The following is a 26,271-nucleotide window of genomic DNA, read 5'->3' as shown; positions in this document are numbered from 1 at the left end:
TCGGGTTGATGACGCAGCTTGTGACCTGGAGCTGAACAAAGAGCAATTTAAGTAAAAACGGAGTGATTTCATGAGTAAGTCCTCAAAAACCACGATGTTTATTGGATTTTTTGTATAAATAACAACAAATCGCTGCAGTTTATTATCGAATAAGTGTCAAATAATGTTTATAGGACGCGCTATGAGGCAAAGCGTCATTCCGCGAAATAAACAGCAATAATTAATCAATCCTCTTAATAATTAGCCTATATTTACAAAACAAAGACTCTTCTGATCGGAAAATGTTTTACCCCAAAGCGCAATATTCAGCTTCATTGTTAATTCATTATATCATACATTAGTTTAATTATTGGACTAATTAGATTAGTTTTAATTCAGCTCCTTGCAGATTATTTAACTTACCTACCATTCGGTTATTACTATTGTTATTATAAAAATAATAACATTAATTATTCATGTGCGCACAAAAACGAAAATGTACAAGAAAATATTACCAATAAGGAGTTTATTGTATTCAGTTGTGATTTTAAAGCCTTTTTGGGTCTACAGTTGAAATAATATCTCTCTTGAATGTAATAAATCAATTACAGTCTCCTTTTTTTATTTTCAGAGGGCAGTGTGTGTGTGATTTGTGTTGTGTGATGAGGGGATGGCTCTTTCATATCTGGAGCCTATCACGTCCTGCCTCTGCATCAGACACTCCTCCGAATATGACCACTTGCAAAATGTATATATCATAGGTTAGAAAACTGAGCATGTGTTTGAGTCACTGTTAGCGACTCCACGCGTCAAAAAAAAAGACAATCACCTTTATTTAAGGTTATTTAAAAAAAAAGTTTGTAGATAAATAGTGTAAGGAGGCGGTGTGAGGGATGTTTTATATTTTAATTTATTGGCTCTGACAGACCGAGACAGCGAAAAGTTTGTAGCATGTCAGTGTGAGTGACAGCTGGGGATAACAGCCCGTTTTGTGATTTCTTTTTATTGTGCATGCTCTTATTCAGCTGGACGCACGAGCGGAGCCGTATGACTTTACGCACAGACCGGGAGCGGGGCTGCAAATGGGCGGCATAGGTGGCAACCTCTACCTCAGCATGTTGAATGGGACTGAAACGCAAACTTTCGGAAAGAGCGCCGACATCAGCAGTCACCTCCACCGCGGCGGCAAGGATTTAGCCGAGTTTAAAATGGGGATTCAGGACGCGAGGTTTTACTACCCGGACTCTGTTCCGAGCGGGCAGGACGCGCTGGCTCTGCCGTACCACTCCGACCAGGCGGTGGGAGGGTACGGAGCGCAGCCCGGCAGGTTTTACGCACAGAGCCTGAGCAGCTGCCCGTACGGCAGTGTGCGGTCGCCGCCAAGAAGCGGAGCCGGGCAGGGGTACATCTCGACGGCGGGAGACGGGTTTCCAGCAGGCGGTAAAGACTTGTACTCTCCTTCTCCGGAGAATTACCCCGCGAGCTTTCAGCACGGCTACCAGCGGCCGCCTCTCTACCCTTTACCTGGGCTACAGGTGTGTGGGAAGACGCAGGCTCTGCTCAATAACTACCCGCTATGGGCCAAGTTCCACAAGTTCCAAACCGAGATGATTATCACCAAACAGGGGAGGTAAGTCCAATATTTTATATATTGTTATTATTTTATATCTTTACACAATAATAAAAAAAGATTTTCGAGGAAAAGGTGAAAGAAATTACAAATTACGCATAGTTTTCATTTTAGTTTTACGCCCTTTCTACTCATCCCACCACCACCCTTATCTTAATGATAAGCACCTACCACCACACTCACTTCCTACTCTTTAACTGGAAGGGTAGTTATTTTTCTGAGAACTGTCACACTTTGTTCATGCTGATCACGAAGAGGTCAGAGTTCACTCATCATATAGCTCCCCTAACTTTGCAGGCATCAACGCCACATCACCTGTCAGGTGACGGAGGTGTAGGCAGCTTTTGATTTTTTGATTACTTTTTAACGTTCAGCATAACACAAGTCGATTTTAGGCATTGCTGCTTTTGCGTAAAATTGCTCAGAGTTAAGTCATTATTAGAGTAAAAGCCATGAATCTTTAAAAATTAGTAATTTATTTGAAATATTGGTGGTGTAGAATCAAAATATTCAATTTTAATTGGCCTTTAAAAAAATCCAATATATGCTTGTTTTGCCATTTCTTTTCTTTTTTTCTTTTGTTTTGCAAAAATTGAATCAAATAATTTATTCACTTGGACCAAAACTTGTTCGGCAGCCAGAGAAATTATGAAGTGCAGCTGATATTAGTTGCAGGCTGAGTTGCTGGAAAACATTTTGACACATCTGCTTGACCTCTAAACTCACTGGAGTCTCTTCTCTATTAACAGACTAGCAATTTAAGAAAGAGTAATTAAAATGTACATATTTTATGCTGTTAAAAGTTGACTTCACCTTTTCTCCCTGGAGGCAGAACTTTGCTAGCGTAACTTTTTCAAAAACTTTTCCTAAATTATCTTGCATTAAATATCTCTAAAAAAAACCCCACTGATTTTTACATTAAAAGAAGTGAGAAAATCAAATCAAACTCTTTTATACGTCCTATATCTGCTCAGATGACTTTTAAAAAGTGTGATAAAATGATAAACCTTTTGATAGCTGCACCTCACAGCGATATCTCCTGTAGGCATCTGGAGTGGCGGTGATCGTGAAATCGAGATTAAATAAAACATGTGGAAGCGTTAGAGAGGTCTGAGAGCTGCTGACCGGGGAGGAGAGGGGAAGAGACGGCGCTGCCGGGCCCCTGTTACGGGTCACCGAGCATTAAGACTCACTCACGTCGATGAGGATTAATTCACTAATGTGCGACTCTCGTGTTTGACAGAAGGTTTCGAGCCGGAGGTTTCTCATGAGCCGGATCTGTGCGCGGAAAACACGCGCGCTGTCACATAATAGGACACTGATATTTCCATTGTAATCTGTCTGTCTGATGACCGCACATTTATTTAATAAAAATTAGAAATAATCTTAATTTTGTGTGTGCGTTTTTATAGTGTGAGAACCTGGAGGATCCACAGTTTTAGTACAGGAATTTCAGTTTCCCACCTGCAAGTTACAGTCTTGCAAATGATTCCCCTTTGACCTGCATGCTTTTTTATTATGTTCTGGCAGAGCACTGCAGGTACACCTGCTGCAGGGTTGTTCTGTGTGCTGAAAATTTGCATTTTTGCCTCTCTGAAGTAAGTCCCTTGACAATTTTTCTTCCTCTTTTCTTTTAAATTTAAAAAAGTAATTGCAGGATGCTCTGTTTCCATGCGTCACCTTATTGCATCAGCGATACTCCATTAATTATGCAGATTATTTATTATATAGAGATTATTGCATTTAGGAATAATTGCATTTAGCACCTTTGTTAGAAATTAATATTTCTTTGGATGAGTTTTTGTAAAAGCAGAGAAAGCTTCAAGTATTTTTTTTGCAAACTTGTATTTTATTCTGTTTCTTAAATGTGTGTGTGTGTGTGTGTGTGTGTGTGCGCGCGCGTGTGCGTGTCATTTGACATAACCAGTCCTGGCAGTTTGCTGTCAACAAACACATGTAATTAAAACACTTGACATACTTGTATTTTAAAACATGCTATTTCAGCTGCCTTCACAGTCAAAGACATACACACACACACACACACACACACATACACACACCAGACTTTTTCTGCACAAAAGTGTAAAAACTACCCGCAATAACAAAAGGATCAGTGAAATGGTCGCGGAGGTGTCATCCTTCCACATGTGACAAAAAGCTAAATTTTCATGTTGTGCAAAAACCACAAACCTCATATTATGAAAATTGCAAAATGCTCTCTGCCTCTTTTATCTGAACTCCCTCGCTTATATGCAGAACACAACAAGTGATGAAGACTTTCTGTAAAAACAACAAAAACTCCTGCAAGATTTTTGGAGTTCAGCTGAGGATCACTACCAAAAAAAAGAGGAAAAATCTTTCAATATCAGAGGCGATATCCTTCTTAAATTTTCATCTTGGGTTCAGGCTCCTACAATAATTTTGCTGTGATTTTATAGAGAAAAGTCTGAGGGTCTGCAATGTTAATCAAAACCTCGGTATCTACAGGAGAAAAGGTGAAAGGAGCTCTGGAGAGAAGTATAGAGAAGGGTCAAACACCACTGAGTCTTTAGATGGCCACGCTGAGGAGGTGAGGCACCTTTGAAGTTCAGGAAGTAAAAGACTAGATTCTCTTTTTTTTTTTTTTTTTTGCTTTCTTCAGCCTGCAGTAGACGCCAGGCTGCACAGCCCTGACAGATCTCTCAGAAGTTTTGCTCATGTACCACACCTGGGTCTTTGAAATCTAGAGACATTTTCATGGCCTGTGGCAAAGGAGGGGGGGGCGAATTCATCTGCACTTCTCATGAGCTAAATTCAGATCACCGCACGAGTTGGGGCCATTTCAGGCCCTGCTGTTTGACTCATGCACCGAGCCAAAGTTCATCCACACAGCGGGGCGCCAAAGGCGATATAAACAGTGTGGTACTAGTGACGGTTTCATTTCAATATTGAGGGCGTTAACAGGGGCGTAGCTCCAAATTGTAGGTCCTATGCATAAGCAGTCTCTGTGGGCCCCCTGACTTCCCTGTCTTGATCTGTGTCTCTTTTCTTTTCTTTTTTTTACTCTGTCAGTTTGCTCTCTTTCCATTTCATTTGTTTCTTGTTTGGATCCTCGATTGACAATGTACAGTACTTTGTGGATCTAGCAGCACAAGCAGTCACTTGGCTCTAGCTGCATTTAGAGACGATCGCGCCTTTAACACTTTGAAACCAGGATCGATATGAGTTTTCTGGTGCTGCATGCAGACGCCTTTCAGAAACATTTAAGACCTTTGACACCTGAGCAAATTGGATTGACTTCTTTTGAAAACATGGAAAAAAGGCAATGGCCAACTTGGCAATAAATGTCCTACAAATTGCAAGAAAATAAATAATATCAAATAAATTGTGACAAGAAAAATAACCTAAATAAGAAGAGAGAATAAATTAACAAAAAAGGAAAAAGAAATTCTAGAAAATGAATTATAAATATATATTTACTATATAATATATATTAACTTAATTTTTCCAGATCATTTTCTCTTTTCAAACGTGTGCTAATTTTCAGGATTTTTTTGGTGATTTATACTAATTTCATGCATTTTGGGGGGGGGGCATTTTGTATAAAGTTGCTCAATGACTTTTTCTTATGTTCTTGAATTTGTTTAGGTTTCATGGGATTAAAGAGTAACTGGTTGTTTTTGTTAAACCTTCACCCTATTTTCCCATCATATTTAAGTTACTAATAGGAAAAAAATTTGAGCGAGAGTGCTGCAGCTGGCAGTCGTAAAACAGGCTGCACTGTAACCACTTGGGCCATTTGTGCATCGTCAAGTCAAATAAACATGTTTGTTTTGCCAATATAAGGCTCAGATTGTTATTCTTAGCATCTGACAGCATTACTGAGAGGATCCCTACAGAGATAGCCCTTTTGCTTAAGAGTAAGATCTTTCAGTTTAACCAAAAACAACCCTGAAATCGCTACACCAAAGCCACCAGTCTCCATATAAAAACAGTCATTTTAGTGTTATAGAGCCAACATATTTTCACATCTTACTGAGTGAATTAAGGGTTTATTTTAACCAAATCAGTGTTGCTGATTGTTGGAACAGCGGAAATATGAACCAAAATGGCTTTTGCGAGTTTTATTTTTTTCTGCTGACTTTGGATGAAGTGTGTTTTACAATGATAAAAATGACTGTCTGGTGTTTTTGGCAATTCTGATTTCGGGGCTTTTTCTGGTTAAACCTAATGGATTTTTCTCTTTAACAAAAAGGTCTATCTCTGCAGGGATCCTTTTCATAAGGTTGGAATAATGTGAGCCTGTCAGTGGCAAAAACTAACACTTTTTAGTGGATGAAAATTGGCAGTGCACAAATGCCCCAACTGGTTACGCTGCAACGTGTTTTGTGGATCACAGCTGCAGTGCTCTCTAGTTTCTATACAAAGTTAAGTCTTCTACTAATTTCTGCAGCCAATTTGAATTTAGTCATGACACTTATTAGAAAAAAAAATTGCAAACAAAACCAAACTTTTAACTCTAGGTTTATCCCCTCTACAATGTCCCTGGGGCAACATGTGAATCTGGGGTCCTTCTACAGGAAATTTGAGCAAGAAACACTGAATTTCCTGAATTCTGGTGAATTTTTATGGATTAATTTTTGCCTTTTCTGCATTAACTTATGATGGTGATTCATTTTAAAAAAAAATAAAAGTCCCTTGCTATTTTCTGCATCCCAACAAAATCTACGCCCATGCAAGGTGCATTTTCAGTCGCCTAAGATATCGAACAAATTAAGAAAGAAAACAGCAGAATAAAGCTTTTTAAATGGGAATTTCTGATATTGCTAAAAAGGAAACAAGTGACAAAGACTGAAAAGAGAAAGTGAAGCTTTTTTCCTCATTCATTTGTTCGACCAATAAACTGATCCTACACCTGGGCTGAGCTCAGTCTGCATATGAGTCAAGAGGACAAACTTTTTCCTTGCAAGAAGCACATGCATTTAAAGGGGACTTTTGTCTGGAAAAACCAATTATATATTAATTGCTTTCATAAAGACACATTTGTATTAATTGCAACCTGACACGTGCCTGAATGTGAGGAGATATTAAGAACAAAAACTCACAAGTCATGCTTAAAAAAATCTGCGTTATCATACTGTTCACTCCGTGTTCTAGGAAGGAGATGAGACTGACTAAGTTCCCACATGCGAACACCTTTTCAGGGAAATAATGCCGAGCTGAACTTCGGACTCAGAGGAATCATGCTCATGTGCTCTCTCTGCTCCACTGAGTCCAAACTGTATCAGTCTGATGTCTGGTAGTTTTTTTCAGACAGGAAATGATGCTTTTGATTTATTTTTGCTCCAAAGAGCCACACAGAGTTCTTCTATGAGTAGAAGCGTTGCAAAAAAAAACCCCAAATAATTAACAAATTATCAACGTAAATGGGGAATTTCAAATATCTCCTCTTCAGCGCAGATTAACATTTTAACCCTCTGAAGCCTGGATTGACATCAGTTTTCTTGTGCTGGGTTCAGATGCCTTTACAAGCCATTTGACTGCTGAAACCTGACCGAACTGGTTTGGTTTCTTTCCAAAACGTGGAGAAAAGGCAATGACCAACAAATTGCAAAAATTAGTAAAAATGTGATCAGAAAATTATACCCAAAATTACTTAAAAACAGGGGACGATTATTTAAAAAAAAAAAAAAATTAAAAATAGGGAATTGATCCACAAAACAATATTTTCATTATAATAATTTTAGATTTAAAATAATTTAACAGGAAAAAAACTATTTTATTTTCAGTACTTTTGTTTGTTTGTTTTCTTTTTTTTTGCCTCCTTCCAGGTAATTTTCTTGCATTTTTTTTTAACTATGTTGGGCCATGTCTTGTTAAGCTGCTTGTTGCCTTCTCTTCATATTTTTAAAAGAAATCAATCCAAATTGTTCAAGTTTCAATGGGTTATTCTGATAAAATAATAACTTATGAGTGCATAATTTATATAGGATTTAAATATTTTTCTAATTTTCTTCTGCTGCTTGTTACAGCGACATTTATAGTCATCTAATAATCAAGTTTCTTTCCAAAGTAGGCATGTCATATTTTGGAAATTATCATTTCACATCACCAAGGAAAATAGAGTGGGCGTCTTCTCTTTTGTGCCAGGCTGCAGACATTTCAATACAGTCTAATGCAGTAAATCATCAAATTTAAGAATATCATTTCTTATTGCAAGAAGCAGTTTTAGGAATATTTGGAAGTCTTGTATGTTGATTGTATTTCTCTCTCCTTCTGAAAGCAGAAGTGGAACTATTTCAAGGTTTTAAGAGTATGACTTTTCACTTCCTGTTCAGCTGTTTATGTGTGCATATGCAGCTTTTCGCAGAAACATGTAGTGCTCATTTTTTGATCGCTAAACGTGTCCTTCCTCTTAGTGTGCAAATAACCCTTTTCTAATAATTGGGTGGTGAAGTCCACCGCTGCCTGAGCCACGGGCCAAACTCTCTATATTTGGTTCCTGAGAGGGTTAATAAAAACGCTGAGGCCGAGAGGACTGACAGATACACAGCTATGTTTTCACTGTGATTATTCAAAACCAGTTTTCTCACAATTTTTTTTTAACTTTTTCTCCACTAATTCCATAAAAAGACCCTAACCAATAATTAAAGTATCCACTAACAAGTCAAAGCTTTATATATCTTCTTCCTTTGTGCCGCAGAGTCCCTCAGTACGCCACAATCTATAACAAACACATCAGTAAGCCACACTGTTACTTCAGTCATTAATCTTTCATCACCATGAATATACACACTGTTTATATTGACTCAGTCCCACATCCAACGCCCTGCTGCCACAAATACTCACCATAGCACCAAATGTGGATTAAACTGCCACGGAAAATAGTCCCCAAGTAATGCACTATTTCCTCCTGTTTGATAAAAACTACAGCAACTGCACAAAGCGCAGGACCATGTCCACGCTTTTGTGTTAAATTTAGGCAACAAATGCACTTTAAATTTAGGCAACAAATTTTCATTTCCAACTCGTCAAACACGATGCTTGGTCAGTGACCCGTCAAGTCAAAATATGATTCAGTATCCTCCTGCATCAGTTTAAGACGTTAAGTGACAGCATGTAAATTTTCGCTTGTTGCATGCATCAACTCTTTTCAAAATAAACTTACAATGTAGATAAAACACACAATAGTTGTCAGTTTACTTTCTTAGGTTTATGCAACAAAATTACATGGTTAGTTTTAGGGAAGAAAAAAATCATAGTTTATCATAAACTACATCACTTTCCTCCCATGCTTTTTGAAAGAAACTGCACAAGCAGTACAAGAAAAGTGATGATGTTCCAGGTTTTAAAGGGTTAAAATATTTGTTACCATCGCCCTATAATGCCACATGGTATACTTCACTAGCATAGTATGCTACACACACTATCATACTAGAAAGTCCGGAGTTTGTTTGACCCATACACGTCACCTTTCCTACCCTAAACAGACTTTCTTGCTCTTTATACTACTGTAGTTGTCCAGAGTGTCAACAAATGCCGCCGCCCGATGCACTGACCAAACATCGGTATGTAACGAGTTGGGAAACCTATTGTTTCAAATTAGTTATATATAAATGGAATTTCAAGGATTTGGGGCTGAATTATACTCAGTGGAGCACCAAATGTGGATTAATTCACTGTTGAAAATAGTTCCCAATAAATGCGCCTTTTCCCACTTATTGAGTAATACTTAATAAAAAACTACAGTTCCCAGCTGTTTTAAAAATTACTGAGCTCTTTTTTTTTAAACTATATATTTCTGACCTGTTTCGAAATATTTAAATCTAAACTTTAGAAACAAGCGGCCTTGAGGTATCATAAACGGTGTAGGGAAGTCAGAATTATTGAGAAACATTGTTGGTTTTTGTCTTTTCAGAGTATTTGTTGATAAGAACAATAAAGAATCTAATCAGTCATATCCTTTATGAGGTATGAAGCAATCAAACAGCAATATCAGATGACACCCTGCACTTTGAAATTGCAATTACAACACGTCCAATCACTGAATTCCTCTGCAATAAGTCAATAAGCACATGTGCGTTAAAGACTGCTTGTGTCCGGCAGCAGCTGTAGACCGGCATGTTTTCATCACAGATGATCAAGCGTACGCACGGTGACAAAAACTGGACCTGAACTCCTGTCTGGATGAATCAGAGGGTGCGCTCATGTAGAAAAGTCCTCTCCCTAGTGAATATCCAGTTCCTCTCCTCCTCCTCTCAAGCTTCGGCTGCCGTGCATCCCCAGGACAAACCCTCCACCCCTCCTCTCACTCCACCCTCTGCTCTTTCCTTTTCCCTTTCTCTAACCTCCGTTTCCCCCCGCGGTTTCACCCTCTGTCTACCCAACCCCCCTCCTCTTCCTCTCTCCAACATCCACACAGTTTATTTTGATTTTTTTGTTTTAAATGTCACCACCAGCGGTACTGTCTCTGTATTACTGGCTGGTTCACCACACATCTGTTTCTGTGTTATTGTGTCTGAAAAGGGACTACAGTTATGAGTATTCATGTGCGTATACACTTGGATCAGGCTGAGGGAGTGCCAGCCGGGCGTCGTTACTGTCAAGTTTCCAATGAATCAGAGTGGCACGATGGCAGGTTGGTTAGGGAGTCTGTCTGGTAGCTGAAGAGCTGCAGGTTTGATTCCCACTGGTAGTAAAGCAAGTCCATTGTGCATCAGATTACTGCAAACAGAGCTGTTTTCATTGAGACTTAAACTGTCATGCAAAAATAAAATCCTAGATATGTCAAACTAGGGGTGTTTCAAGGATTTAAAGAGATTTGGGGCTTAGTCCAGACCTCTGAACCAGCTCTATTTTGATGCTTTTTTATGCAGTTTGGCACTAGAAAAAATTCTTTAAAACTTCAATAATGAGTTTCAGTGTTAGAAATATCAGTAGTTGTTAGTCATTAGTTCTGAGTAAAAAACAGAATACTTTTTAAGTGCTATTATTTAAAATTTATTGGCTAAAGTTATAAAAATAGTCTGTATTTTCGGCAGTGGAATCAAAGTACATTTAATCAAGTATAATTATGGACAGATAATTAGATCAGAGGCTTTTTTTTATCATTGTCAGGGATTGTTTTTTACTTATGGGAAGGGCAGGGGTTTGTCTTTATTTTAGTTAATTTTTTTTTTATTTTTTAAAAAAAATATTGGCAATTTTTTCTTTAAAACCTTTTAGATTTTTTTTTTAAATGGCAAATTTATCTTTCTTTGGTGATTTTTTTCCTTTATTTTCCCCCTTTTAAAAAAGCTTTCATTAAAACTTTTTGGAATTTTTTTTCTTCAAAAATTCTTGGAGAATTCTTTTTCTTTAATTGTTTTACTTTTTATTACATTTTTGCAGATTTTTTATGGTTTTAAAGAAAGGTCATTCAAACCCACAGGCCAGCTATAATTACACCTTATTACAGCCAGAAACTGTAAAAACCTCTGATAAACAAAGAACAGTCACTTAGGCCTATTTTGGGACACCCAGGCTAAATACACCACTGTGTCGAACTACTCAGAAAGCAGCAAAGCTACTGTATGCTCCATTACCACTCCACCACCACAACTGCACACTATTGTGCATTTTGTGTTTTTCAGCCTCTCTCTCTGAAAAAAAAAGCCTAACTGCCGCCCCCACATGCAAATACCCCTCTGTGTTGTGTTTTCTATGGTTTCCCCCTTTGCCAAGTTCTGATTTCCTATAAAAGGCTCAGTATAAAATGAATTGACAATATCAGTAGAGCAAAAACTGCTCATCGACTCTCTAGATTACTCTCACACGGCGTAGGTGGGTCGATCCATTCACATTCAAACAGCAAGTTTCTGCTTTCACTTGTATTAAACGCTGCAACGGAAGAGGAGCCCTTTCACCTGTTCTTCGCAAACCACTAAAGAGCTGCTGCCAGCGATTTTGTTTCACCAAGAACTATGATTGATTGTTTAACTGGACTCGCTCTGTAGCCAGAAAGACCCAACTGGGACCGCTCAGGGCTCAGGGTTGGGTTTTGTCTTACTGCTGAAGGGTAAGACGACTGTTTGTGTGTTTGCTCAGTCCACAAACACCATTCAAGTCATTCAAAGACCCAATCCTTATCATTAATCTGAATGTTTCTTCACATAAATTCTTGAAAAGTCTGACTTGTGGGGCTTTCAGAAGGAGGATGCACAAGAGAAAATCAAAGAAACGTTAAAGAAATGCATGCAAAATTTGGGATTTGCAAGCATATGTTGAAGTCTGCGATCAGTGAATGAAAGCTATAGCATAAAGAATGCTGTTTTTAATCTATGGGAGTGTAAATGTATCTGAAGATGGATATTGTTTTAATACTTGTGCCAGTTTGATATCTGAGTTTTAGTGCTTAAGCATTAAACAAAACAACCGGGTCAATGTAGCTTTTGTCAAAAGTCACCCAAAAAGGAGGGAATATTGAATTTGTTAGGGACTACTTTCAGCAGTTCAGCTAGTTTGAATCCTAAACAAATCCTGTCATTTTAACAGAGTAAGTTAACCCTTTGAAACCTGGATCGATATTACTTTTCTTGTACTGCGTTCATATCCCTTTCACAAGTATTCACACACACACACACACACACACACACACAGAGTCACACTGAAAGTCTGCAGTAATAAAGACAGGCCCGTCCAGTCTTTCACTAGCCTACTAACCTCAAAGGCATCATCTTTTTACACACCTCACTTGTTTTTTTACACCACTAAATGACAAAAAATGCAGCAGGGAGGAAACACTGAGTTACATGAGATAAATGTTCAGGTTCTTCTAGTTTACCTAAACAACACTGCAAACATGTTGGGTGCTTTAAATGTGGCAGACTAAATTATTATTAGAAGTTTAAACTTTGTTTTTGACTAAGAGCGTCAAATCAGGCAGACATCAGATCTTATCTGGTTCCACCCACAGCAGCAAGGCTTAGAAAAGAAAGAGGGGGTGCTTCTGAAAAGGAAGTTTTGTTTTTTTCTTTTTGTGTAATCTTTGTACTTTTACAATGACTAATTTAAACCGTGCACTGTGTAAAACACTCTTTCAAATTGAAAATAAAAAACGTGAATGTGCTTTTATTGATCTTGAAGTTAAAACTTTTAATTGTGCTCCAGCCACGATGTGTGATTTACAGTAAAACTCACTTTTCACACTGAAATAATCAAAGGGGGGGGGTTGGGTAAAGCGTCTGTTGCCCATCAGTCATTACAAATGCTCCAAAGCCTCAGGTGCTATTAGCCAGTGCAAAACAGCTGGGCCAAATGTCAAACATGTTGCCCTGATATATTAACACCAACTACGCTGGGGAGCTCGTGTAGACCCAGAGTGCAGCAGGTTCATACAGCACATAAGCATGAATAAATCAGCTGAATCAGTTCAGGTTTATTTATCTATAGGCCTTTAGAGTGTGTTTTTATTTGAAGACATTTTTCAATGTAGATTACTTTGTTTTCTTTCAGAGAGTTAAAGCAGAAGATCGATACCACTGAGTTTTAGTGCTTAAGTCAGGGGCAAACAGGTAGCACGGTTCTGTCTCTTGCACATAAAGCTCACAATTTGTTGTTTTTTTTACACATACAATTTTGTTCAGATTAACCCTTTAAAATTTGAGCATCAGCTTGATTTCTCTCAAAAGAATGGTAAAAAAGGCAATGAGCAATTTAAGAGGAAATGTTAAAAAAATTAGCAAAAACAAAATTGTACAAGTACAAAACATACTTAAAAATTAGAAGAACAAAATAAAAATATCAAAAAAAGAAAGAAAAATAATGTTATTTTAAATAATTTTCAAAAAGCTACTAATCTATTTAAAATACTAATAAACTGTTCATTGCCTTTTAGTCCAAAGAAAGCAAACGCATTTGCTCAAAGCTTTGAAAAAATATATTTTTAAAATATTTTGACATTAGGCCCACTGACAAAGCGCTGGTATTTGACAAGTTGAGAACAGAATGTGTTGGCAACACAATGCATGAAATGATTATAACATTCATGTTATTATGTGTTTACTTTGCTCTGTTTAATTTAAAATGGATATTATGAAGCAACAAATATAGTATGAAGAGCAAGAAAGTCTTCATAGAGTGGATGGGAGGGGAAGTGGGTCAAACAAACTCTGGGCTTTCACCTGTAAAACACACAGTGGTGTGCTAGTATGTAAGGCATGTATGATGTTAGCAACAAACATATTAATTTTAAGCCAAAAAATGATTTTTTAAATTTTTTAAAAACCTAATCTTGTGCTTTTGTTGCCAAAACTTTCATAAAATACACATAAATATGAGGTGTTTTACCTACGCTGTAAGTTTATTTTAAAACAACTGTATACATAAGCATGAGCAAAAACTGTAAACTTCCTGCAAAAACAGGAAGTGTATTTTGAAAAGACATAATGTAACAAACTGACAGGTCATCCCAGAACACCTAAAATGAATGCAGGAGGATACATTGTGCGTCATATCATCGTTTGATATGAACGTAATATTCATGTGTTTCCTGTTGCTTTGCTCTGTATGGTATAAAACTGCTGGTTCTCAGCGGGGTTAGTCATCCTGCAGCAGTAACTGCTTCTCTATCAACACTACATGCACTCTGAATGCGTCGTGTAAACATGAATCTGCCACTACAGACGGTGTCAAACATCTGTGGTTTTGAGCATTCAGTGTCCATATCTTTATGTGTGTGTGTGTGTGTGTGTGTGTGTGTTTCTCTCAGTTCAAACCCGCTCGTCCCTCTCCCTCCCTTGGCCGCGGTGTCTGGGGACGCCCTGACCTCCCGGTTACCTCGTCTCACTGAAGCCCTCTGTGTTCAAACCAAGTTCAACATGTAAAGCTCCAGCAATCAGGAGCAACTTCCAGGGGCATGTTTTATTAACAGCAGCATTAAATATTCACCCAACACTCGCCCACCTACTACTACGCTTTATTCTTCAGCTGCTGCAGCAAAGACCAGGACAGTAAACCCCCCCCCCCCCCCCCCCCCCCTCCTCCTTTACATTATTGTCCTTAAATAGCACTTGTAATATCTTCATTAATGTCATTAGTTTTGCATTTGATATTATGCATGACTTTGATTTCACTTATCTTATTTGGAAAAGACCTTGATTAAAAATGTCAATTAGGGGAATACACACTGCTGCAAAGAACAATTAGTTGCAGAAATAACTGTACAAATGTGATTTGAAGGAGGTTATTGTGATAAATATTTCAGAAAAGTTGAATAGAAGAGCATTTGCCATGTAGGTATTTGCATTTGTCTCCATTTTAACACCGTGGATCACTTTGTAATCACATAATTTGTAAGAGTGGATATTTTTTAGTCTTTCCAGGCAGAAAAAGTCTCTGTAAACAGTCTCTGTGTTCATGAATATGAATGTAAAAAAATAAATAAATAAAAAATACTGAGCACTCTCAGTAGGTCAATTCCTCCTGGTTGTAGTTGTACATATGCATTTTAAAATCCCCAAAATGCACAAATACTTTGATGTTTTTCTGCTGACACTGTCAAATTTTGAGGATAAAAATTTCTTTTTTGAAACCAATTTTACTGCATTTAACTTCTGTCAACTTTAATTACACGTTTTGAGATACATTTTAGCTATATAACAGTTTTTCTTTGCAATTTCAAAGTAATATAAGCATATGCACACAATATTTAATCTTGTTTTTTCCCTGTGTGTTTATCCAGGAGGATGTTCCCCTTCCTGAGCTTCAACATCAGCGTCCTGGATCCGTCTGCTCACTATAACGTCTACGTGGACGTGGTTCTGGCTGATCAGCACCACTGGAGATACCAGGGCGGCAAATGGGTCCAGTGTGGGAAAGCAGAAGGCAACATGCCAGGTACGTTTCAAATCAGAACACATGATAAAACCCAAAGTTATGGAATTACACTTTCTTTATAGCTCAATTTTATTCAAGTAAAATTTTGAATATTTGACTAATGCGAGTATTTAGCTTCACTTGGAATCTTGCTATTTGGAGTCGCCAATATGCACAGAAAACTTCTCACAAACATTATTTAGCCTTCTTAAAGCAGACACCTTGCACATAACTCGGCTAATTTGCACAGGAACTGAGCACTTCTGATGCATTTTATCCTCTGAGTCTTTTTTTATGTTGACTTTTTCTACTATCGACCCTCTGCCTTTTTTATTTTTATTTTAAGGTTTTAGTCTTTTAGTCATTTTTAGGCTTGTGTTTTCATCAAGTTTTATCTGTTGTTTATAACTTGTTTTTATTGTCTTGTTGTGTATTTCTGGGATTAATAAAATTAATCTAATCTAACCACTTAGCTCATAATTATAAATTTGGCAAAAAGTGCATGCTCACATTTCTTCCCGAAGTTTCCAATAGAAAATTCTGATAATAAATGAATCTATATCTTAGTCTGTGCATCATGGAAGCTCGTGAGGAAGTGGTTTCTTTAGCAATATTGTAGCAAACCTACATGCATACCGTAGGGAAACCAAAACATGCATCATGTTGCACAAGCAGCCTGAGAGGTTTCTGTGGATAGTTTGATATTTTTTGTCTTTCCATTTGCTGATGTCAGCAGCTTCACTGGGCATCCTGCAGCTCAGTCAGTGAGTAAACAATACAATTTGGGGTGAAATATTCCTTAAAAGCTTCTGTAGCTTTCAATTCTGCACAAGTTTAGTGATAAGAGTTTAAGAACTAATTCTTGTTCAAAAAAAACATCTCAACTGAAATCATAAGTGCATTTATTATATGTTTTTAGTAGATTATATCAGCTTTATCAAACAGCAAAGTTTTAGTGCATTTTCAAATTTCACCTCCTTTTTTAAAAATAAATTTTCCAGCTACAAAGTGTGTGTTTAAGAGACACAAAAATAAGGAGGGAGGGATTTATTTACCGTATGCATGTAGGTGACATGATTAGTGAATTTCAGCGGCTAAGAGATGAATACACAAGCAGGTAGGAAAAAAGTGGAAACTTACTCAGGACGATGGTCAGGAGCAGGCTGACAGGTTGGACAAACAGATCCGAGAAGGGCGGGTTGAGGAAACATCAGGTGCACGTTCACATGACTGGAAACTGAAAAATAAAAGCATAAATTGGCATTCTGCCTGGGAATAAGAGGAAATGGGCTGCAACTGCAGGGCTGCTGAGGGACAGTGGGTAGAGGTGAGCAGGTGGATGAAGAGTCAGGCGGTGCAGACAGGTGGGAGAGTCTGAGGGCATCTGGTGGATGGAGGGAAAACGGCAATACAGGGAGCTGATGGGAGGGACAGTAGGCTTTATAGGCAGGTGCTGGATCAGAAGTTGGAAAAGAAGTGTCAGTTTTCTCTATATATCTTTTGCATGAAAATAGTAAAAGAGAGTATGTTAATCAACCTTACCTACCTTTATTGCATCAGAATTAGTACATGTTATAAAGTTGACTTAATAATTTCATTTATTTATGTATTTATTTATTTTTTGTTGTTTTGTTGTTTTATTTTTTTGTTTTAATTAGTTTTATTATTTTTTTTTAATTTTATATTTTTTTTTCTAAAAAGTTTTTTTTTTTTCTCTTTTTTTTCTAAAATTTTCACAAAGAAGGGAAGCCCCGCACGAGGCAGGGCATCAAAAAATTAGTTTGAACTCATAGTGTTCCTCTCCACGGAAATCTTTAGTAAAAGGCGAAAGATTTATACGATCTGAAGAGAAACATGAGTGTACTTAGTTTTATTTTATTTTATTTTGTTTCATTTTGTTTAAAGGGGACCATGCACAGTTTAAAACATAAATGTTACCATTTGATGTACCATACTAGATTACAGCTTAGAGCTAATTTGCATCTGCAGTCTACAGAAAAGGTCAGGAAAAACAGGTCTGAAAAATACACAGCAAATTGTAATATAAAGCTGTTCAAGCTATAAATTACTGTAACGAATGAGCATCGTCTCCTAAAAGGGACTATATTGTTTCCCTCCCTTTATATTCAATGAGCTCTTCTTGCAGGATACGCTCTCTACGCCATGATTTTTCACAGCGTTACCACAATGACCTGCTAACCTTCTCCGAGCACACCACATAAAGTGCACTATTAAATCTAATTGAGTAAACGTGTTTCACCACAGTTTCCACAACTGTAGCACATGAGCATATCACCTTTCCACAACACCTGGCACATGTGTGACAACACCTTTCAGCTTCTCTCATTTTTATAATTGTGGTTAGGCTCTCATCAATCACACACAAAATATCATCTTGGTTGACTTGAGCTATTGTGTTGTTTTTTTTTTCTTCTGAGGTGTGAACAGGAAGAAATAATGATTGAACAGAGGAAGAGAGAACAGGGAGTGTGAGACATGGAGACGTAATAAACTAATCCATGTTCTTTATAGAGATCAAACTGGAAATGCCTGCAACTGGGGAGACAGTGGCCGAGAAGGATAGCGAGTCACATGTTTATCAGAAGATCAGTCATCCATACCCTTGCTCCTCAAGTCAGCATATCATCCTATTAATTTATTTTCTATTTTTTTTTTTAAGGTTATACATATATTTATTTATGTATGTTTAATTTTTTAAGTTCATATATATGTTTTTTTTATTTTTTAAGTTAATTTTGGTGTTGTTTTTCTTATATTATTATATATTTTATATATCTTATATTATTATTATTATTATATTATTTTAGTTATTTACTTGTAACTTTTTACTATTTTTTTATTTTTGCAAATTTTGGGGGCATTTCTTTTTAAGTTCTTCATTGTCTTCTTCCCATGTTTTAGAAAGAAATCGAGCCAATTTGCTCTGGTTTTATAGTGTTAAAAAATATTCAAAAAACATTCAAAGATTCATTTCACAAATGTGTGTTTGCATGGGGAATTACATATAAATTGTACTGTATGTGCAACACTTCTGAATAAACATGCAGGTTTGCAGATGTGGCAACTATTCATGCTTGTTAATGTGACCGAAAGTCAAAATAACTCTTATTATTATATTCCTCATGGTGTGTTTTTGCACTTACAGGGAACAGGATGTACATGCACCCCGACTCTCCAAACACAGGAGCGCACTGGATGAGACAGGAAGTGTCTTTCAGCAAACTCAAGCTCACCAACAACAAGGGCAGCACCAATAATGTGGCACAGGTAACGTTTCCTGTTCTCTGCAGACTCGAGCTTTTTTATTTCCTCTAATACTTCATCTGTGTATGCCTGTATACGGGTTATAATGTGTGTGCTCGGTGGGTGAAACTGTTTTAGCAAAAAGACTGAGGCTTCATATGAAGTGCAGTCGAAACCACTGCTTTGTATTGTTTTTTTTTAATGTTCCACCTTGCATCTGACATATTACAAGTTAAAATGAGCCACATTATTGGGCATCACAGAGGAAGAATGCTCTAAGATGGGGAAATAACAGCAAAAGAAATCTGAAAATGACCTGACTCTCTGCTCCAGATGATCGTGCTCCAGTCGCTCCACAAGTACCAGCCTCGTCTTCACATCGTGGAGGTGAAGGAGGACGGCTCTGAGGATCCCTTCCTCTCCTCCAAGGCTCAGACTTTCATCTTCCCAGAGACTCAGTTCATCGCCGTCACTGCGTATCAAAACGCAGATGTAAGTCACATAAATCACAGCACGTTTCATATGTGAGGTTGTTTGTTTGGAAATTGTGGTCAACCTCAGCTCAGTTTTCAGTTTTCTTATCATTTAATCAATTAATCCTCATAGAAAGATTCGTATGATATTGTATGAAAATAAATACAAAACAGTTTTTTTATGATATCCTTCGAATTAGCGCTCCACAAATAACGTAACATCCTTAGTGTATGAACAGCCTGATTTACTCAAGGGTGCCTGTTCATATTTTTGTCACTTTTTAATTTGTTTTTAACCTTTTAAACCCTTTATTCGCCATTTAGTACATCTATATGTCCAAATACAAAGTCAACAAAGCAATGATATTGATAATGAACATAAAGATAGTTAAATACAAAAAAATCAAGAGGAAAAACAAACAAAAGACAATGAAACAGACACAAATAAAGCGTTGATTGCTTGGGTTTAGTTGCATTTCATGTATGAGTTTGCAGGATGAGTCTGGTTTGGCGTTTTTTCTGCTTATACACTTTTTTGTCTCATTTTGAACAAAAAGTAGAGATCTTTTACTCTAATTCAATGTACACTCTTATCTATTGTAAGAAACACTGATTTCATAACACCATCTCTTATCCGCCATCTTCATGAGGTCTCAATGATTTATGTTCGAGCGATGTTTAACGTGATAGAAGTTTTGGTTTATGCATGCATGCATTAAAAATGCACACACACTAATTTACACCTCTACAATCTGCTGCAAGTGTTAATGTGTGTTACTGTACGAGGTCAACTACGAGTCAGCTCACCTCAGCTGACCTGAGGACTGCAGCTCACTCACTGTGTGCTGTTTATCTTTAACAGCTGTTCAGAACGTTGTGTAAAAGATATCCAAAAATACATAAACTTGCTTCTGTTTTAATGACATTTATTCAGTCATTATAAATGTGTGTGTGTGCTGCACTCTGGTCCCAAAGATGACCTCTTTCCAACAACAAGAGCAGAAACTGCATGTCGTCCTCATTAATTATAAGTCAGTGACCTCCTGCTCTCGTTTTCCTTCTCTTTTTCCGATGCCTACGTTCACTCCCTGCCTTCCCGCTGTTCCTTACACAGATCACTCAGCTGAAAATAGACCATAACCCCTTCGCTAAAGGTTTCCGTGACAATTACGACACGTGAGTACATTATTTTCATTTGTAAAAAAAAGAAGGACACATCTTTCTCTGTACCTTGCATTCACTCACTATAAATATTGACTCTTGATTATTACTTAACCCTTTCAAACTTGGATCAACATCAGTTTTCTTGTTCTGCGTTCAGACGACTTCACAAGTATTTAAACCTTTGAACCTTGAGCAAATTGGTTTGTTTTCTTTTGAATACATCGGGAAAAAAAGCAATGAGCAACTTGGAAATTGTCCAAAAATATTTATAATTAATATGTGTTTTGAAATATATTTTTAACCTGGATTATTGTTATTTTTAAGCATTTTTTTCCAGGTCATTCCTTTGGGGTTTTTTTTTTTTGTTTGTTTGTTTGTTTTTTATCTACTTTTTTTGTTGTTTTTTCCTAATATTCAGGTGCTTTTCTTGGAAAATTTAGGATATTTTTTTGCTATTTTTTAACATAACCTCCTTGATGATGTTGCATAAGCCCTGACTTTGACCACTTTTTAGTCAAAGCTAAAAACGTGCATTTTTTTACACTGCCTACTCCACCCACTAATGGTTGCAAATGTTTTAAAATAGGACTATAAATAAATAAATAATCCCTCAATCTTTACAGCTCTTGCCTGCACTTCTGCCATTTGATAGTGATTATTATTTTAATTTTTAAATAATAATTTAGGATCTTAATTTTTATCTCTTTACTCTTTTGTTGTCAATCTATATCTTTTTTTTAAGATTAGTTTTTGGGCTTTATATTGCCTTTATTCAGTAGGACAGGGTAAGTGTGAAAGAGGAAGAGAAAGAGGCAGCAAAGGGCCAAGGCCAGAATCAAACCCGTGGCCGGTGAGGATACAGCCTCTGCACACGGGGCACCCACTCTACCCACTAGAGGCACCCCAGTCAATCTGTATCTTGCATTATATTTTTATTTTGTATTGCTCTGTAAAGCACTTTAATTGCTCAGTTGTATTGAAAGTACAAATAAAGCTGCCGTGCCTGGCCTATTTTGGGGTCATTTCTTCTTAGTTTTCTCATTGCTCTTTCACCATGCTTTTGAAAGAAATCAAATTTGCCCCAGTTATAAAGAGTTAAATGTCTCCCTTTAAGTAGTGTAATAGATGCAATTACTGCAGGGCTCGAGCGTGCTGCAGTGAGAGGGTGTGAGGGGCTGAGAGATGTTTGATAGATAGTTTGAGGTTTGGGCAGGAAATAACACCTTCTTCTCTTTTTTCTCTCTTCTCACACTCTCTTCTCTTCCCCTCCTCCTCCCTCCTGCCTAGGCTGTACGCTCCTCCCGACTCTGATCGCCTCACCCCCTCCCCAACAGAGAGCCAGCAGCTGCTGACGGGGAGCTGCTACCCCCAGGGCTACCTCTCTGAGCCGTACATGAGCCCCCTGCCCCAGAGCCGCTTCTACGGCGTGAGCCAGCAGCACAAAGACCCCTCCTCGAGTCCCGGTCCTCACAGCCGCTGGTACCTGCCGCCTCAGCAGGGTGTGGCCCCCAATCGGCTTGACTTCACTTCCTCCTATGAGGGGGACTTCTCCGGAAACGGTTTTTACAAGCCTTTCCCCTTGCAGACATCCACTCACCATCCCCTTAGCTACTACCCCGAACATCCTTTTGCGTCTACGAGCGTGTCTGTATCAGGGGCCACCTCGGCGGGCTGGACCACCAGCCGGCCCACCCCTCAGTACCTCAGCCACCCGAGCAAGCCAAGCCCCAGTCTGGGCTGGTTTCGACCCATATCGTCCTCCTCGTCCTCCTCATCTTCTTCCACGTCACCTGGCAACCCCAGGCTGCACCCGCCCTCGCTCCTGGAGCCTCTGCAGCCGCCCCTGCTGCAGGACAAACCCAAAGACACTGAGGTGGTGGGAGAGGACCCCTGGCTCGAAACTCCCTCTGTGAAATCAGCGACCTCGGCCGACTCGGGCCTGTTTGAGGTGGGGGACAACAAGAAGAGGAGGGTGTCGCCGTACACGTCCAGCACTGAAAACTCCCCACCTCCGCGCAGTGGCGAGGTCTGCGAGAAGGACAGCGATGCAGACTACTATGGCTATTACACCCACTGAAGACCTCACACGTCACCACAGTCTCCCAACGTCCTGCCCGCATGGACCGGCCCGTCCAGCCACACTGTGAAATCTGACAAGCTGATCATACTTAAAATAATCTAGGAAACCTTGTCAAAGGAAAGTAACTATAGCTGTAATAATACTTTATATCTAATTGTTAAGTTTAATCAAAATTTAGCTGTATTTACTTTCAGCTAAATAAAGTTGTGATAACTTCACAAAATTAAGTAAATATAAGGGCCATGAAACAATTTTTCTTTTTAAAATTGCAATTAATCGCAGAATTTCTATAGTTAATCACATTTTTTAAATTGTGTTTTAAATTCCATAATTTTGCATTTCAAAACAGTTTTGGAGTCCATGCAATAACTGCTCAAAATTAAGTAAATGTAACTAAATCTTAATTTATGCTTTCTTTATATGTCACTGTTAAGTTTATTCAAAATGTAGTTGTATTTACTTAATTTATTGAAGTTGTGCAACTTAAAAATGACAACTGAAATTACCTTGTTCTGTCTGAGTGTTAGCAACCTCATACAAATATGACTGACTAGTATACAATAGACATATACGTAAACTTGGTTTACTGAAGTCACTAAAACTTATAAAAATTAATTTAATTAAACCTGTCATTTTGAAGTTTTAACAGCTTCACAAAATTAAATCTTAGTTTATGTTTACTTTTTACCTAATTGTTAAGTTTACTCAAAATTAAATTATATTTACTTAATTTTGTGAAGTTGTTACAACTTAAAAATGACAAGTGAAATTACCTTGTACTTTCTAAGTGTTAGAAACTTTAGTAAATCAAGTTAGTCTGACTTAACTTGATCATGATAAAGATTTTGTCAGTTATGAATTTAGAAGATCTGCAGTTTCTGTTTTTTTAACATGTTTAAGAAAATACAGATATGATAGACTCGTATGTTATACAGATATATAGCATGCTAAATTTGGTTCTACAACTTTGACAAATTGATTTAATCAAACTTGTCATTTTTAAGTCACACCAACTTCAAAACATTAAGTAAATATAACCGAACTTTAAGTAAACTTAAGAATTATATAAAGTTAACATTAATTAAGATGAATAATTATACTTACTTAAATGTTTTAAGGCAATCGGTTTCCTAGATTTTTTTTTTTTTTTAAAGTAAAATCAGATTTTACAATGCGGGTCGTGATTAAGGGCTGGAACAGACAAACATCAGAACATGCAGTCACATCACAGAGTGACCAGTCTCTCCATAAAGTCCCCTTCAAAGTGTCAAATTACAGGAGCAACTTTCAAGGTTACTGTCAAAGTTAGTGATGAACAGGAGTGGATGTGACTGGGAAACTGCCCCGCAGTCACATAAACACCACACAGACAAACAGACCTGTGACTTTAGCCTCCCAAACATCTGGAGATTTGTGAGAAAAAATGATCTGCATATCTGCTTGCTGACAGACACCTGCAGGGGTTGTCTGTTCTTTCTGCATCAAACGCTCTGTCTCTGTCTCCTCTGCTCTGTCTCGTCTCCGTCTGTCTCTTCCTTCTCACCCTTAACCTTTCACACACACTTTTCACAATATGCTCACGGTCATTTCCCACCGATGATTCTGAGCAGAAATTACATTTCACACACACACACACACACAAGTCTTCTCTCCCAAATCTGGCTCGATATATTTAAGTGCAGTGCCCACCAGTGGCACAAAAGAGCATTGCAGGGTCACACTGCAGAGGCCAGAGTGTCTGCAGGAGCTGGTGTCAGGGGGTTAAGTGGGTTTAACGGGCACATGCTCTGAAGCACGACCGGTAATCTAATTCACTCAGCTAGGACAACCTCTGCTGAGTGTGTGTTAAGTAAATCAACAACCACAGCAGAAATAGCAACAGGAGACAATCCAACATATCTCTCGGGTGTAAAAGAGGAGCTTTTATCTCTGAACTTTAACAATTCGCATTTCATAGTAGCATGCTGCCAATCTGGGGATTTACAGGGCAAAGCAAAGTCAGCAAATCTGTGTGTTTGCACTGTAATGTGATTAGATCGTGCAACGATATGTCCAAAACTGAGAGACAGACGACATGAAAATGCTGGTTAATGTGATAAAATCTCACCTCAGAACAGACGTTTAGTGGAAAAACAATATATTGCTTCATGACTGGCAAGATTAGTCGTCTACAAGATAAGACGCCTCACAAAAAAAAAATCTCTTTCGATTATCTAATAATTGTTTTAGTCTTTTGAAAAAAAACCGGAAATATAGTGCTGTGCAAAAGTCTTGGGTGACCTTGAACTTTATTTTGGCAAGTTTATAATGGTGATATATAGTTATATCTTTTTAGTCTCTTCACTAAAAAACAACTAAAACATATAGGAAGTATGTTTTTTTTTTTTAAACGCAAAGATTTCGAAATAAAACAACTTTAACAGGCTAAAGTATGCAAGTATTTATGGTGACCTCCCTTTTTAACTGTGTCTTGAACGGTTTTAGGCAGAAAATTTGAGGTTTAAAATACTAATTTTTAGTGCATTTACACCAGGTTGCATTCAAGACATGTCCAAAGATTTATTGTTTGAGTTACCTTTCGTTTTGCTGGTATGATTTGCACAACATTTTTAATTCTGAATTATTTGGTATGTTTAAAATACTAATTTTTAGTGCATTTACACCAGGTTGCATTCAAGACATGTCCAAAGATTTATTGTTTGAGTTACCTTTCGTTTTGCTGGTATGATTTGCACAACATTTTTAATTCTGAATTATTTGGTATATTTTTTGTTTTTTATATATATATAAAACACAATACAATGGAAAAAACATAAAAATGGGACACCCAAATAATCCACCAGAATTTAGTTAATCCTCATTACAATTTTGCTAAAAAACAAAAAAAAAAAACAAATCTATGGTGGGCTAAGACTTTTGCACAGTTTTCTATTTACGCTAAAACATGACAATTTGCTGCTTTTTTTAAAAAATAAACTGAATATTTTGGAGTTTTGCACTGTTGGTCAGACAACAATTACAGTGATCATTTTCACTATTTTCTGGCATGTTATAGACAAAATGATTAATGAGGTAAATCATGAGAACATATTCAGTGATTATTTGCAGTCCTTAACTGGAAAAAAGCAAATTTCAACACAACTCACCTGTTGTTTCTGCAGCTTTGAACCACATCATGGCCCTCTTCAGTGTGAGGAGATGTCTCATAGAGATGATGTCATTGTGATCATGTGACCTAAGTGTGTCAGTCACATGATAACAAGCAGTTATTTCAGGTAATAAGTCCAGAAATTTCTCAGCAATTCAGCATCTCTGGTTCTCCTTATCAAAGTCAAAAGGTTTTTTGAACAGGTTTTTGGTTTAATTTGATTTGATTTGATTTTTATTTGGAATTTTACAGCATGACAACTCATACAAGTATCATGATATAAAAAATCCCAGTGGATAGCACTTAAGAGCATTACTAAAATCACTTATTTCCAAAGTGGTTATTGGTGGAAATTACAAACAATGCATAAAAGTAATCTATAACATGGTTAGAAGCCATATAAAAAGGTCTGTGGTTAACATTAGCTCAAGAGACTTTCACATTTTGCTATATGATATAAAATACATTAGTAAATACCCCACTGTGAACTTTGAAACTGTTATAAAAAGGTGGTTTCTAAAAAGTGGCTAAATGGGAATCAGAAAATGCTTAAAAAACGTTATTCAATGTATGGTGCGCCAAAATCAAATCAATGAGTCTATCATCCACATAAATCTCTGCTCATTTTTGCATGAGTATGGCTACCTCAAAGGTTTTTCTGCAAATGTGTGTCAAGACACTCTGCACCATAAATGGAAAA

General features: G+C 37.5%; 1 protein-coding gene, 1 long non-coding RNA gene and 1 other non-coding gene across 3 annotated transcripts in view; 1 reads left to right on the top strand and 2 right to left on the bottom strand.

Moving 5' to 3' along the window:
- Positions 1–19,099, bottom strand: part of LOC121958708 — a 33,915-nt gene extending 14,816 nt beyond the window's left edge. The window contains exons 1-2 of the long non-coding RNA XR_006106863.1: positions 19,023–19,099; positions 16,583–16,679 (exon numbers count right to left, since the gene is read on the bottom strand). This is a non-coding gene — a long non-coding RNA (uncharacterized LOC121958708). The remainder of the gene's footprint in view (positions 1–16,582; positions 16,680–19,022) is intronic.
- tbx21 (T-box transcription factor 21) lies at positions 766–22,659 on the top strand. Its single transcript, XM_042507805.1, has 6 exons — positions 766–1,609; positions 15,309–15,463; positions 18,609–18,730; positions 19,040–19,198; positions 20,294–20,355; positions 21,631–22,659. Exons 1-6 carry the CDS (start codon positions 1,062–1,064, stop codon positions 22,418–22,420), a joined length of 1,836 nt encoding a protein of 611 aa, XP_042363739.1. The 5' UTR covers positions 766–1,061; the 3' UTR covers positions 22,421–22,659.
- Positions 17,190–17,304, bottom strand: LOC121959393. The gene has a single exon (XR_006106904.1). It is a non-coding gene; the product is annotated as a U5 spliceosomal RNA (small nuclear RNA).
- Positions 22,660–26,271: the final 3,612 nt, after the last annotated feature.

The sequence above is a fragment of the Plectropomus leopardus genome, chromosome 19 (assembly GCF_008729295.1).
Source record: "Plectropomus leopardus isolate mb chromosome 19, YSFRI_Pleo_2.0, whole genome shotgun sequence".
Lineage (NCBI taxonomy): Eukaryota > Metazoa > Chordata > Actinopteri > Perciformes > Serranidae > Plectropomus > Plectropomus leopardus.
The sequence above is the reverse complement of the archived record's forward strand: the minus strand, read 5'-3'. Positions and strand labels throughout refer to the sequence as shown.

Coding starts and splice junctions, on each gene's coding strand:
- tbx21 (XM_042507805.1), top strand. CDS start 1,062: ATGGGCGGCATAGGTGGCAACCTCTACCTCAGCATGTTGAATGGGACT. Junction 15,464..18,608: donor AGCAGAAGGCAACATGCCAG/GTACGTTTCAAA, acceptor TTGCACTTACAG/GGAACAGGATGTACATGCAC. Junction 18,731..19,039: donor GCACCAATAATGTGGCACAG/GTAACGTTTCCT, acceptor TCTCTGCTCCAG/ATGATCGTGCTCCAGTCGCT.